Source organism: Chinchilla lanigera, unplaced genomic scaffold (genome assembly GCF_000276665.1).
Source record: "Chinchilla lanigera isolate Chin_1 unplaced genomic scaffold, ChiLan1.0 scaffold00085, whole genome shotgun sequence".
Taxonomy (NCBI): domain Eukaryota; kingdom Metazoa; phylum Chordata; class Mammalia; order Rodentia; family Chinchillidae; genus Chinchilla; species Chinchilla lanigera.
In genome coordinates this window covers 1599233-1614452 of record NW_004955486.1, presented here as the reverse complement: position 1 = coordinate 1614452, position 15220 = coordinate 1599233, and the positions used below count along the sequence as shown (strand labels likewise).

At 41.8% G+C, this 15220-nt stretch overlaps 1 protein-coding gene across 6 annotated transcripts in view; it reads left to right on the top strand.

Annotated features, from left to right (window-relative positions):
- Positions 1-15220, top strand: part of Vps13d (vacuolar protein sorting 13 homolog D (S. cerevisiae)) — a 256478-nt gene that overhangs the window by 157655 nt on the left and 83603 nt on the right. For all 6 annotated transcript variants that reach the window (XM_005403951.2, XM_005403955.2, XM_005403954.2 and 3 more), the window contains 3 exons: positions 2523-2671; positions 11853-11987; positions 13319-13486. In XM_005403951.2, the coding sequence (XP_005404008.1) occupies positions 2523-2671; positions 11853-11987; positions 13319-13486 (452 nt within the window). The remainder of the gene's footprint in view (positions 1-2522; positions 2672-11852; positions 11988-13318; positions 13487-15220) is intronic.

Below are 15220 nucleotides of genomic sequence, written 5' to 3'. Positions count from 1 at the left end.
CTGCCATGGATGGAATATTTTAATCTGTAAAAACAGTTGGCCCCTGGATGTTTAGCAGGCTCCCTTTCTGTTTTGTAGCCTGAGCGAGCTGCGGAGGTGTTTTCTCTGCTGTCCCTCCAATGTTGCTTGTTATCTGAGTCCTGACCATGAACTAGGCAGCTGCGGGTGGGTCTGGGTGTCCTGGAATAGCCAGCAGTAAGCAGTGAACTATTCCTCTGGGTTTTGCAGTTTTTGATTCATCTGCTCTAGTGTAGGAGAAATGATGTTAGTCATTTAGCAAATCACTTTGTTGCCTAACCCTTGTTTATTAAACAGTCCCAGGGCCAAGAATCAGAAATCCCTCTGGCAGTTTCTTTAGTTTAGTTGAGGAAAAAAATAGGCTAATCGAAATTTAGTGACTTTTGACATCCTTACCCTTGTGCCTTAATGTAATTATAAGGGTTTCTAGTTACTCTCTTTGGAGAGTGAAGTAGAATAAGCTGCTGAAAAGCCAACATTTCCAGCAGTACTACAGAAGGTTGTTTTGTCTTTTGAGACAGGGTCGCACTGTGTAATCCAGGCTGGCCTTGAAATCACTGCAGCCCAGGCTGGCCTTGAACTTGCAGCAATCCTCTTGCCTTTACAGAAGTAATTTAGCTTTGTCTTCTTGTTTTAAGTTCCTCCTCACAGCCTTTCCTGGTTTTAGATGAACTTTTCAGGGCTAGATCTACAGCTTAGAAAGAAGTCAGTAATGCTCAGCCTTTTGAAGCCTAAACTAAATTCGGTGAACTGAAGAAATGATAAGAAAGAGACTTTTGTGTTTGTTCATGTTAATTAGAGAAAAAAAAAATCCCTGCTAATGTGTGTGCAAATGTACATACAATGCAAGAAAAATACTTCTGTTCTTTTTATCCTATATTTAGAATTAAGCTTAATGAGTATTTGGGGATTGGCTGAGGCTGTCACACAGTGGTAGAGCTTGTGCCTGTTAGCACATGCAAGGCTCTGGGTTCCATCCCTGGATTGAAAAAGAAAAAAAAAACAAAACAAAAAAAAAAAAGAAGAGGGGAGAGTGAGAGCATTTGCGATTAAGAGCTACAGCTTGTCTGTTTAATGCTACTTTGGTTTAGGCCTTAAAAGTCCATTGGTATTCTGAGAGCCACTTGAAAGTCTGCTGGCCAGGTATCAGTTCTGCTTTGATGTCTTCCTGAGTTTTGCTTTGAATTCGATTGGTCATGCTTTTCTTCCATGTGTTCTTATAAGTTGCTCTCATAATTTTTCCCCAGGAATTGTATGTAGACTTAGACTTTTACAAAATCCTGTCTGCCTTGCATCAGAGAGTCACCTCTGTTTTCAATAGCTCCTTCTGTTTCCTAAGCACAGACAGGCAGGTCTCTGTTACAGTGTTTGTCTGTAAGCAGAATCAGTAACAGCTTATACCATAGATTTGTTTGCTGAGTAGATATGTGCAGTCTCTCTGGTTTTCTTTCTAAGGCACGTAAATCTCAGACAAAACATGCCTAAATGCATGAGGGTACAGCATTTGGTGCAAGGAGCATATTGCTACGCTTGCGCCATGCCAGTCCTTTTTACTTTGTGGGTTGGCAGGTGAAAACTCTGTCTTGATTATTCTATTTAAATTGATGCCTGCTGTGTGTGGAGGGTGCTGCTTGTACCAGTGTCAAAAGAACTGGCCTCGGCCCACTTCTTTAAAACACATTGTTTCATTCAGATTCGTTATTTAATTGGTGATATTGTTTATTATTATTCACTTGTACACAGCCCCAGATCCTTATTTGGATATCATGTTATGAAATAAATAATCTGGATCATAGACAACAACAGTAGTTATAGGAGGCCTGTGTCCAGCAAACACATTTGTAATCTTTGGCTTTCCCACCTGGATTATTTTCTCTAAAGCTGGTATTTGCTGGATGGCATCAACTCACAAGTTATAAGACTAAGCTAGTCAATATATGTGTGTGTGTGTGTGTGTGTGTGTGTGTGTGTGTGTATCTATGTTACTAGGGGGACTGAACCCAGAGCTTTCACACTGAGCTATATACTTAGCCTTTTTTATTTTGAGACAGGGTCTTACCAAGTCCCTACATTGCCCTGTCTGGATTGAATTTGTGATCCTCCCACTTCATCCTGCAGAATAGCTGAGAGTTATAGTCATGTGTCATCATGCCTGGCAGTAGTCTATTCTTTTGATAAATACAAAGCAGATCTGCTTTTGTAAAGAAGTCACCTCAGGCCAGGCCTGGTGGTGCACACCTGTAATCCCAGCACTTGGGAAGCCGAGGCAGAAGGATCACTTCGAGTTTAAGGTCAGCCTGAACTACATAGTGAGACCCTGTCTCAACAAAAGAAAAAGAACAGAAGAAAGGAAAGTCACATTAGGATGCAGTACATGTTACTAATCTCTCAAAAACTAGAGAGAGATAGATGTTTATATTTTTGATGAACTTTTCCGTGGGAATGCAAGTATTTGAGCCAGGAGATTAATAAGATTTCTTTTTTAAATTCTGCCTTTGTACTAGAGGTGGAAAAATATGATGAAAACCTCCACGAAAAGACAGTCGAGCAGGGTGGAACACCAATTCGGTACTACTTTGAGAATCTCAAGATCAGCATCCCCCAGATCAAGCTGAGCGTGTTCACTTCCAACAAGCTGCCCCTGGACCTCAAGGTGAGCTGACCTCAGGACTTTTCCGAGCATAACTTTCTTCAGAAAAGAAAGAGTATGTCGGCTGCTTGCTTTTTCTCTCTGTCATCAAAATTAATAGTAGGTACTCTTACAGGTTTCCTTTTTTAGTTGGCTTATTGACTCATGTATATCTTTTTGTTTAACGTCTAAATATGACTTTGCTATAGATCAAGAAGTAACTACAGAGAATAGATACAGAGAATTGTGTAAAACCTACCTGCTCTGTCTGATCGCCTGGCTTGCTCCTAGACTCAGGGAAACCAAGACGGATGTAAGATCTTCCTTCATGCCCATCACCTGCCCCACCTTAGTTCTCTTTCCCTCCAAGAGTCTGCCGCCTTGGGGTCCCTGTCACTAGGAATGTCTGCCACCTTAAGAAAGACTTGGCCTCCTACCCAGATGTGACCTTATCTGCCAACCACCAGCAGATGCAGTCTGAGCACCATCTTCATTTTTAGCATTAAAATGTATTTTAAGTAAGAGAGAGGACTGGGATTCAAATCCAGCCCTATCTGGCTAACGTCTACATTTTTTTCACTCATTGTGCTGTGCTCTAGAACATAAGGAATTACGGGAATATTTGGCCTGTGAGTCCTCAAAGATGGCCTCGCTTGGTAGACAGGAAATTGAAGTTCAGAGTGTTTTGTTGCTCAAGCCTGGGTAGCTAGGCAGTGATGGGAGTGGGAACCAGACGGTTATCGGGAGGTCTTTCCTTAGTCTGGCTCTTATCTGCCTCCCTGCTGCTTGTACCCATGGGTTCTGCTTCTTTCCGCTGCTGTACTTGAATGCAGTTTATCAAGCCCACCCTTTTCTCACTAATCTCCACTTTCCACTCTTTCCCGCTACCCTCTGCTGCCTCCCATCAGAAGCTGCACCATGGTCTGTGCTTCTGAGCGGGAACAGCTGGAGACCTGAGCAGATGAATAATAAATCTGGAGTCCCAGATTCTGATGCTTGCATGGGCTTTTCTGGCCACACAAGTGACAGTGTGGGGACCATGGCGAGCGCAAGCGTACTTCTTGCGGGGAGCTGTGCAGCTCAGAGCCGGCCAGCTGTCCTGGGAGGGAATGTGAGCCCTCTGTTGCCAGAGCTTCATGTTTTTTAAAGAGAAGCCGGAAATCTGGATTTTTATGTGGAATCTCCTGGTTTTCTGAACGTTGGCAACTAATTCAAGTTTATTTTTTTAAAACTTTGCGGGCCTAACAAAACACATGTGTGGGCCTGCTGTGACCTGTGGTGTGCCAGCTCACAGCTTCTAAAACAGATCTGTAGGTAATGAGACAGTAGTCTGGTTAGGATCAGACTATATTTCAACGCAGATAGGGAAAGGTGACTGCTTCACTGAGGTGCAAGCGGAGGGTGGACCGCTGGGAGGGCTGGTCAGGGCCAGGGAGAAGCGTTCTGAGGACAGTGCAGAGTAGTCTGCTGCTGCCCTGATGCCTAGTTTGCTTTAATTTCCTGTTTCTCAGGAGACTGAGGTGCTTATAATTAGCATGGGAGTGAGGGGAAAACCATGGCGAAACACTATCTTGCTAATATCCACAAGTATCCACTTGACTTCGGTGACCCTTTGCAATAGGCTCATTTGATAAAGTATATTTCCCCAGAACCCTTGGCACTCGCCCAGCACACCAGTGTCAAGCATTTCCTGCAGTTGAGGACTTCTTGTTTTTCAAATCATGGTTCTAATAAACACAGGCACCTGATTATTCCTTGCAAATTGCTCCCAGCAGAAAGCTGGCCCAGAATGACAAAAGCAGTGTGATTCTCTGCAGTTGAAGCGGCTCCATTCCCTGGTTCCATGGTGTCGATGCTGCCTGCACTCTACCGACGGTAGACTGGCAACCCTTGACGGCCAGTGGTTCACCTGGCACTAGCGAAGGGACGTTTTCAGCTCGTTACTGAACAAATTAAACGGCACAGCCATGTTAGGCAGTGTGTGGGGAGCATGCCGAGGGTGATAATGTAGTGTTTCTAGCAGAAATTGAGGCTTCAGCGTTAAGCTCTCAGCTTGTAGAAATCACCATTTTACTGTCTTGAGTTCTCCTAGTGGAGTCTGGGGCTCATAAAGATAATGTCATTTATTCAAAGAGTTTCCTAACACAGTAATATCCCTTTATTAGTCACTCTTAGAAAGGGCAATATGCTCTTTTTGATGAATATATAATAGTTAAAAGTGTATGCTTAGGAAATGGAGTCTTCTCCCTGAGCAGAAGTCACAAGAGTCTGACTAAAAGGTAACCGTGTCTTTAGTACTGAAGGGATAATTATCTTGATTCTTCTTACTCCCGGCCAGGAGCAGGGCTGTCAGACATCTCCGAGGGGAGCCTCTTCAGGTTTACACTGAGGGTACATTGTTGCCAGATACCGTGTCTGTTCAGAAGGGCTCAAAGCGTTTTCACATCTGCTATCTCAATTGGATCCCTGACTCTGGGCTGGAGGAAGGGGGAGGTAATAGCTCATTTCACAAACGCAGAGACAAAAGCACAGCGTTCTCCCCCACCCGGCCTCCCCCTTACTCTCCCAAGTTCACGTGTTAGAGAGTGGCATAGCAATATTGAAAATGCTAGGTACCCTTATATGTGTGTTTTGGGCTGTTTTTTTTTTTAAGATCAAAGGAGTCCAGGAGCCTGTAAAAGGTTTCACAAGGTGGCCTACAGCCGTCTCGTTCCCATTTAGAGCATTGGGGTATTACAAAAGAAGGGCTTTAATTGAGCAATCTAGTTTGGAAGAAAACCCACATTTTAATGGTCAGAGAGCAAAAGGGTGGGGGTTAGGGGGAATTTCAAACAAAGACACTATTTAAAAAGCCTAAAACTGTCTTCTCAAAGGCTTGAAATAATTTGTTGGGAAACTTCAGACCCTTTACTTTTTTCCTCCCTTCCCTAAATAAAAACCAGATTTGTTAAAAAGAAAAAAGATCCAGTATTGTTAATTGTATTTCAGAAAGTGCCAGAGAGGGAAATATCCCTGTAGTTTTAAACACTGTCCCAAGAGGGAAATAGGCAAATACCCTGCTTCACATAAACAGTCTCTATGTACCATAAATAAACCTTTAAAGAATGAATTCCAGACAGTTTTGTTTAGTGCAGGATAAACTAAGAACGAAAAGGACGTGGCTCAGGGTGTAGCCTGTGATCTGAGACCTTGTGCACAGGTATTTCTTCTGTGAACTCTATAGTCTCAGCAGTTTTTGCGTGGGGAGGTCGGAACAGCCCGTCTCCTATTTTTATGAAGCACTTATGAGCACAGCGTTGCTTTCTCCAGAATCCATTTTACAACAGGAAACTGTCTGGTACTTGAGTAAATAAGCACAACTTTGCATACTACTGTATTTTGTTAGTCATTTAGTTTCTACCAGAAAAAGCCCTATTTGGCTTTTTCTTTCCCTCTCGTCTCTTCTCCTTTGACCAGATCAACCTGAAGGTGGCAGAATAACTCACGCCAACGGCTGTAGCTTAGCTCGTTCGACCAGGGGAGGGCTCAAAGCGACTGAGGATGATTTTTACTTGAGAGCCAGGATATTTGTTTGGCTCTAAGTACCTCCGTCATCCAGACAGGACAGTGTCTGCGGTGAGGGCTTTGGAGACCTCAGAGGCTTTCCAGCCATGAGGGCTCTTCAGTACGTAGTTGCAAAGAGGAAGTCAGGTTGAAAAAAGTAAAAGCTTTCTGCCTTCAGTCTTTGTTTAATCCTACTTCCCCTTCTCTGAGAAGAAAGCAGTGCTCAGATCTGCAGTGGTAAAAACAAAGTGCTGAACTGAGTGGCAGCACGTGGCTAAAGAGGGCACGCTCACTGTGCCATCACTCACCCTGAGGATGAGCGGCTTGGGGAGTGAAGACTAGGAAGTTCTTGAGAAGTACCGTAACCCTCTGGCTTTCCCGCTTCCTACCTCGCGGGTGGCTGCTTTGTGGGAATGACCATGTGCGAGACTTGGCTCTCGTAGCTAGCCCTGTAACTTCAGACGGTCACTCGGCATCTGCAGTGGTGTGCATGTGAGAGAGGGGGTCGCAGAGAGAAGCTGAATTAACCGAGGCGTTTGTAGTCCCTAACGTGCTTCATTCTGAGGTCTTTTATTAGGAGGTTGTCAGGGACTTCCCAAGGCAGCAGATCCAGTGGCCTCGTTTTTCTGTCCCCACCTATGTTGAGTCCTTTGCATATTTCTGACTTTTCATTCTTGACCTCTGTCCGTTCTGGAGCTCCTCTTCCTCTACTGGTGCTTCTCTGTTTTTTTCACTGTTTTCTTTTATTCTGCTTTTTTTTTAACCCTCCTAACCCGTATGGTAAAGAGTCAGCTGTTTCTTTTAACCCTCCTAACCCGTATGGTAAAGAGCTGTCTGGTCGTATCACTTGTCCATGTTTCTACCAGGGTTTTTTTTTTGTCGTGTCCCCCCCCCCCCCCCCCCCCCCCGTTAGAAGCCCTTTATAGAAATTTTGGCTTTGATGAAACTTACGAGTATTCACTTTATTTTGTTTTTAAGTGTATGTACTTTAATCAGACTAGAAGTTTTTATTTTTAAATTTATTAGTCTGTTGCCTTTTTGTATCAGAATTTTAAGTCATAAAGAAAGTTTTCTCTTCAAGAAAATGCCTTCCATCTTTTCCTTAATTTCAGTCCTCCAACCCAGGTGCTGGGGATCAAACTCAGGCAGGTGCTCTATCACTGAGCTAAATCCCAACCCCTGAATTTCAGTTAAATATATTCTTGTTCCAAAGGAATTTAAGGTAGATGCCGAAAACACATGCAGAAAGCTTAAGAGTTGTGAGAAACAGAATAGAAACACCATTAAATTGTAAGTAAAATTTTAATTTACAATAAACATTTTAATTCAGTGGGAAGTTAAATTATTATAAAATTAGATTTATTCTTGACACTGTAATGATAAATTGCAAGTGGATCAGAGATTTTCTGATAGTATTAGCATAAAAAGTATATTCATATTCAATAAAAAAGTATTTGCCATACCTTCTAAATCATATGAAATAAAAGTGTAATTAAAATAGACACATCTGCAGAAATTTTTAACTGGCTGGTAGCAGAACTTCAGTAAATTCAGAGAGGGAAAAGTCTGAAGCCATTATAAAGCTATCCAGACAGCCAGGATGGAGGGCCCGAGACTTAGGAGAGGAGTGCTGCTCAGTAGGGCAAACCCAACATTTATTTATTATTATTTGTTTATTATTTTATTTATTTCTTCTTGAGATGTTTTCTGATCTGTAAGCAGTGTAGGCAGAAAGGCAGAGAAGCAAGGTAGAAAATAGCTGCAAAGGGTTTTGACAGTGTCTTGTGGCCGGTCAAACAAAAGTTAGATTTCATTGCTGCTGAGAGAGCCAGCACCTGAAGGGGCAGCAGCCTACAGAGGTGGACAGGCAGAAAACACACCCCCAGTGTTCTGAGCAGCTCTGGTTCCTGAGGCCTGAGTCAGTTTCTGAGTGACCCTTTCTGAGAGAAGCCAAGCAAAGAGTGGCACCTAAAGAACTAAACAAACGTTTCAGAAGTTTTTGCTACTAGGGAGACTAAAACCGGGGGAACGGCATTGGTTTTCATTGAGACAGCAAAAGAACCATACCAGACCTTAAAATGACTAAAATAGACTGGAACTTAGATATTTAGACTAATGGTATTGACTAATTTAGGTCTAATGTTCATGTCAAATGAATATTACTAATAATTATTGCTAGTGATCTTACTATTGCTACTAATTACTAGTATTACTAATAATATTACTAATAATTAGTAATTTTACTAATTATTGATATTATTAGGCTAATCCCAATTTAAAACTAAATATTGGACTGTTGCTATAATTGTTACTAAAAATATTGCTAATTACTAATAATATTAGACTATTATGAGAACTTGGATACTTAGATTAATATAATTATTGGACTAATTTAGATCTTATAACAACTAAAATAGACCAGGATTTAAAAATTCTAGCCTTGAAAAGTGCCAAACCCTGGGTGGATTAAGGCATTGTAACTCTTACTATAACTGCCTGGCAGAAAGTCAAGACTCACTCAAAATCTCTGCTAACTCCCATAGAAAATGTCACATTCACTCACAAATTAGCTAGCCTCCTGTGAGATAAGACCAAGAGGAAAACCAGACACTAAACACAGACCCATAGGTGTAATGGATTGTGGCATTTTCAAACACATTATTTAAAGTAATTATGAATGTGTTCAAGAAAGTTACTAGAAAACTATAATTTGTTCTTTAAAATTACCAAATAATAATGGAGAACTATAGAATAGTACTTTTTCATGTACACAGAAGAAAGAAATCTGAAAAAAATATTATCAAACTAAACAGACACATATATAAGAAGGATAATATAACTAAATTGTGTTTATCCCAGGAATACAAGTTTAGTTTAACATTTGCAAGGAAATTGTATAATTAATCACAACAACAAAATGAAAGAGAACAATATGATTATCTCAAATGAACAAAAAGCATTTGATAAAGTTCAGCGTCCATTTATGATAAAAACTCAACAAGTTAGAAAGGGGCAAGCTGACCTCACTTGCATGTCATGTAGTTGCTGCCTTCATCCAATAAGGTATGCCTGTGAAAGAACTGTAGCCGTCATAATACTTTGTGGTAATAAAAGCTTGTCTTTGCCACGAGGGAAGAATGCCCACATCACACTTCTGGTCCGTGTTACACTGAAGATCCAAGCCTGTGCAATAAGGCAAGCAATATTTGAGGAGAGGGGAAAGAGATCTGAGAACTGGAAAGGAAAATTGAAACTGCTCTTTGTAGAGAACATAATTCTGTATCTAGAAAATCTAAAAGAATTTAGAAATAAGTTATCAGGATGCTTACATAAATTTGGTAAGGTTATTGGTGACTGTATGTAAAAATGAATTGTATTTCTGTGTATCAGAAACAATTATAGAGAAAAAAGTTGGAGACTGTCATTTCCAGTAGCATTAAAAAAAAATGCTGTGTCTTATCTATTACTGCATAAGAAATGACCCCCAAAATTTAGCAGCCTGAAACAACCATCATATTACTTGTTCACAGTTCCGTGGGTCGGGCATTCGAGAAGGGCTTCGCAGGGTGGCTGTGTTGGCCTCACTGCGGTTGTTTGTGTGATCACAGCACTGAATGTGTAACCCAGGCTGGCACTGAACACACAGCGATCCTCCTGCCTTAGCTTCCTGAGTCCTGGGATTGCAGATGTGTACCATCATGTCCAGCTGTCTTAGGGGTATTGAATAAAAGATGTGGGAGACCTTTACACAGAAAACAAGAAACTTTGTTAAGTGAAATTGAAGACTTAAATAGATGAAAGCATATGCCATGATCCTACACTGGAAGAGTCAGTATTATAAGGTTATTTTTATTCAGGTTGATCTGTTGATTCAAAGTCTTGATGAAAATTTCACCATGTTTTGTGGCAAATTAACAGGCTTTTCCTAAATATATATGCATTTGGAAAGTGCAGAGAGTAGCCAAGGTGGTCCTGAAGAAAAGTATTAAATGGAGAGCTACATTATTAGATTAGAAATCATGACAAACCAAAGGAATTAAGACAGTGAGGTATTGGCAGAAAACAGAGCAAAATGAAATACAAAAGAGAACCCAGAAACAGAGCCATTATCACTTATGATAAAATCTACCCTGTTGTGTAATAGACAAAAGTTATGTATTCATTACCTACAGGCCAGTTAAATAGCCAACTGGAACAAAAAAGAATATTGATCTCACATAGTACACATAAAAATCAAGTCTAGGTGTATTATAGATATAAGTGTGAAGAGTGAAACAGTAAACTTCCCTGAGTAGACGTACAGGACTGTCTTTGTGACCTTGGTTTAGATAATAACTTCTTAACACAGAATGCTTTTATCGTAATGGAGAAGATGGATGAGATGGATTTCCTGAAAATCAAGCATATCTGACCATTAAAGGCAGCATTTAAGGAGTTACAACACAAGTCACAGAATAAGAGAAGGTATCTGTAATACATTTATTCAACAAAGTTCTTGAATACTGTATATATGAGAAAAAGTCCTACAGAGCAATAAGAAAATAGCAAACAGCTCATTACAAAAGATGTGCAAGAGGCTTGGATAAACTTTGCAAAAAAATAGTATCCAAATGGCCAGTATGTTTATTAAAATGTATTTAGTGTCATCTGTCAATGGGAAATGAACATTAAAACCACACAGAGGGGTCATTACACACTTATCAGAACGTCTTTTAAAAAGCTGTTCATACCAAGTGTTGATGATATGTAGAATACTGTGGGAAGAAGTAAGACTTGTTAAACTACTTCATAAAACTCTTTGGCAGCATATGTTGAGGTTGGACATGTACCCTCTTTGTGACCCAACAGCTCTACTTCTGAGTAGATACCCAAGAAAAATGCAGTCCCATGTGCCCCCAAATGATGGTGTATCTAAGAATGTTCACAGCGACAGTACTCAGAGTAGCATGGAATTTGAAATGACTCAGGTTCTCCTCAGTGGTAATGATGAAATAAATTGGATTGTACTTATGCAGTGGAATATTATATAGTAATTAAAATGTATAAATGGCAGCAATCTGCATCAACCTATCTCTCACATACTTAATGTTGTCTATAAGAAGCCAGTGCAACAGAGTATTACTGACGATTTGATTTGTATAAAATTCAAAGCAGGAAAACCTGATCTGTGGTGACACAATTCTTGAGGAGGGAGGGAGGCATAGCTGGGAGTCTGGGGTCGGGGGAGGTGTTCATGCAGTGCTTCTAAGGCAGGGACGATAATCTGCTCTCTGACCTGGGTGGGGATTACGTCTGTGTTCTCTTCAAGGAAAATCATGGAATTGTGCATTTGATTAGTGCACATTCTTGTATGTGTGGCACACATCAAAGTATAAAACCTGGCAAACGCAGATTCACAACAGACCAAAAGGAATTATGCCATGAAGCTAACAGTGTTTATATCCGTGTGGTGTATATGATGTGTCTGATGTATGTGTATATGTATTTTCCCCTACGGTTTTACCTTTGTAATTATATGGAAAATCCTTGTACATAAGTATTAAAACCTTGACTCCTATATGAAACTTAACATGACTTGTAGCTTTCATGGACTCCAGAATTATAATTCCCTAGAAAGCAGTCACACGGCTGAAGTATGTCATTTCCTTTTCCCCCTAACTAGGCCCTGAAAAGCACCTTGGGATTCCCATTGATTCGGTTTGAAGATGCTGTGATTAATCTGGATCCATTCACCCGAGTACATCCCTATGAGACTAAGGAGTTCATCATCAATGATATTCTCAAACATTTCCAGGAGGTGAGCTTTGGACAAGCACTCAGTGACTGGGCCATAAACAGTGTTTTGCTTGTTTGGGAATCTTGGTTACTAAGACATCACCACGGAGAAGCCAGCGCAGCAGTGGAGCTCCACTGCGTCCCATCGCATGAAGCTCGTATGTATCATGAAAATCCTGAGACAGTACATTTGATTTACGAGCTGTTGGTTCTGTCCCTCAGAGCTGGTCTCAGGGGCTTCTGCTAGGTTAGTCACAACTCTTCATGATTTAATTGATGCTTTAATAATAACACAGAGTACTGTGAACTCTTTATTTACCAGGCATGGGTCTACTTTCAACAACCGCACCAGTGTTCTTAGAGCCTGTGAGATCTTGCCCTTGAGTTGAACTTGCAAGATTTTTTTAACCAAGTTGGACATTCTCCATTTTGTATTTATTATTCAGACTGCACAGACCAAAATATAAAGCCAAGGCATATTCTTCAGTGAATAGATTTGTCAAGGTCATACCAAACTTGTTACTTTCAAAGTTAAAATATATCCTGTTCTTTCTTCCTTTTCTGTCTCCCGCATTTCCTTCCTTCAGGTTCCTAATTGTGATATTCTACCTAAGTGGAAGGAGGTACTGTAGATATCACCCGAGCCTGGGTCAGGCAATTGGAGGTACAAGAAAAGTGGAAGATTGCTTCCTAAGCCTCCCCTCCACAGCTGAGGGGCCAGAAAATCTCCCTCCCTCTCTGCTCCTGCTCTCTTAAGGGGGATCTTAAAGAATATGATGAATATACTAATGAAAACTTAGGAAGAGTCATATCCAACCTGTATCTATTTTATTTATTTATTTTTTTTATTTTAGGGCTCCAGGAGGGACTAACTCTCTACAGTTTTGGTATTCTCTGAGTTTAGCCAGACTTCTCTGGGTGGCCCGTATTTATTTGGTTTTCAAACAAAGAAGGAGGATACTCAAGAAAACATGGGGATCTCGCAGGACCTTGGGAGAATTTTCCCAAGTAGTAAATTATGTCAATCAGGAGAACTACCTTATCTTTACCAACCTGTATTTATTTTTATTCTTCTACATAGCTTTGAAGAGTATTTCTAAGTGTACTGAATGCAGTCCCTGGTGTGTATGTATTGGGAGAAGTTCAGGTGGAGCAAATGAAGGGAAAGACAATTTTTTTTGCAGCTATGAAGATGTATTAAATAGTTGTTAATAAAAGATGATGTGAATGGAGGACAAGATAGCTTTCTAGCCTCTTTACTTGGGACACTGATCCCTACATTTATACCTGTATTTATACCTGCCATTTATAAACTGGTGCTGATTTGATTTTCCTCTCCACTCTACTTGACAGGAGCTCCTCAGCCAGGCAGCTCGAATCCTGGGATCCGTGGATTTTCTGGGCAATCCCATGGGGCTTTTGAATGATGTCTCTGAAGGAGTAACTGGACTGATAAAGTATGGAAATGTCGGGGGCCTTATCAGGAATGTTACACACGGCGTGTCCAACTCCGCTGCCAAGGTAAGGAGACGGAGGGGAAGTTCCACGGTGATTAATCCCCACGCGCACTCTATATCACGGACCTTCCATAGCTCACAGGGCACAAGAAGCTGCCTTCATGGCCTTCGCCTCGCTTTCCCGCCTCTCCCGTGGCCTGTCACAGGCCCAGCGAGCACCTCGCAGGCCTCTCTTCCCCCTTTCCTCCCTCCCCATTGCCGCAGCCAGGCTCAGTACATGTCCCCTCCGGGTCACTGCAGCCACCTATTGACCGCTGTACTCCACAGCATCTTTCCCGCCGCCAGAAGGAACTTGCTTTTTAAAACACGAAATTGAGTCAGGTCTTCCCTGACCTAAAATGTGCCGGCGAACCCTCACAGCTCACAGGGAGAGTCCAAACTGAATATACGACATTCTGTGGCAACTTGGTCCTTCAGGTCATCTGAGTCCAGCAGCCGAAGGACAGCAGGATAGTTCTTCTGCCTCTGGAGCCTAGCTGACCTTCTCGTGCACAGATGTCTTATTTAGTGGACATTTTGTTGGTCCACTCCTGGTTTTCCAGCAGGAGCTGACACTAGGTTTGAGGCTGGAGAAGGTGCAAGCAGTCAGGGAACATACGCAAGGCCTCTGAAGAGTCTGCTTCCTCCCCTTCCCTTTAGCTCACCCAGCTCTTCACACAGAGATTGCTGTTTCATGAGCACTGAGCTTGGGAATGCCCTGTGTGCTGTGCTCGTTCAAACGGAGCTCCTGCCCTGTGGGCTGCGGAGAGCGGCAGGGGCTGAGAGAGACTTTGAGGAGCTACACGGGTCCCGCCTTGAAGAGCAAAGGAGACGTGGGCTTGGACAGCTCTTCTGCCTTGCGCGGCATCCTTACTAGCAGTGTGCGAAAGCTGGCGATTCGCCGCGTTGTTCCAAGTGGCTGTCTGGAGGTGTAGTTCTTGTGTCAAACCAGCTTCTTCAGGATGGTTGTGTTATTGAACCAGACCAAAACGCACTGTTTGTTTTGTGGTTCAAAATAAATGAAATTTACTTTCAGAAGGAAGGGTGAAAAGTAGAAGCTCAGCTTAGAGCCAGGTAAACTCAGGTTCACCGTCCGATGTGCACGTTTCTGCCTTGAGTTGTTTAGATTGCCCTTGGGCCTTTACTGCCATAAAATACCATGGTGGTGGCACAGACTCTTTCTTGTTCTTTTAGTTCCTGGGCTTCATATAAACAGATGCACCTTAATATTTAGTTGTAACTACCCAGTTTAAAGATTTTATTAACTTTTTAAAACCATATTAAATTCTAATTAACGTAGGAAGTCTCCTTCATTAAATAACTTCTGTCTTTATTTTTGTACTCCTGAGCTTTAAAGTAATTTGAAATAGGAATACGCTCATGGTTTATGGAGAGGCGTTCCTCAGCCTGGCATGGGAATGCCCTTGCTCTACAGGCTTATTATGATCGTGTTGTCTGTAATATCTGCTACCAGACTGGAGCTGTCAGGCCACCACTAGTGTCCTTGAAGTGAAAGTCAGTGCACACCAATCTACAGAGCAGGAGAGACCTGAGTGCTGAGACGAGGAGAGTTGGAAACCCCATTTCTGGTCAGTTTGGCCCTTAGGAAACCTGTAAACTTAGCTTTCTGGATGAGAACGGAGAGATTGTTAAGGTACCTGTACCTTCTTGACAGGTGAGGCCTCTTACATGTTTCTCTAGCATTTTCTTACAGTTTGCTAGTGAAAACCGTGAGCCTCCTCCTCACTGTCTATCATGA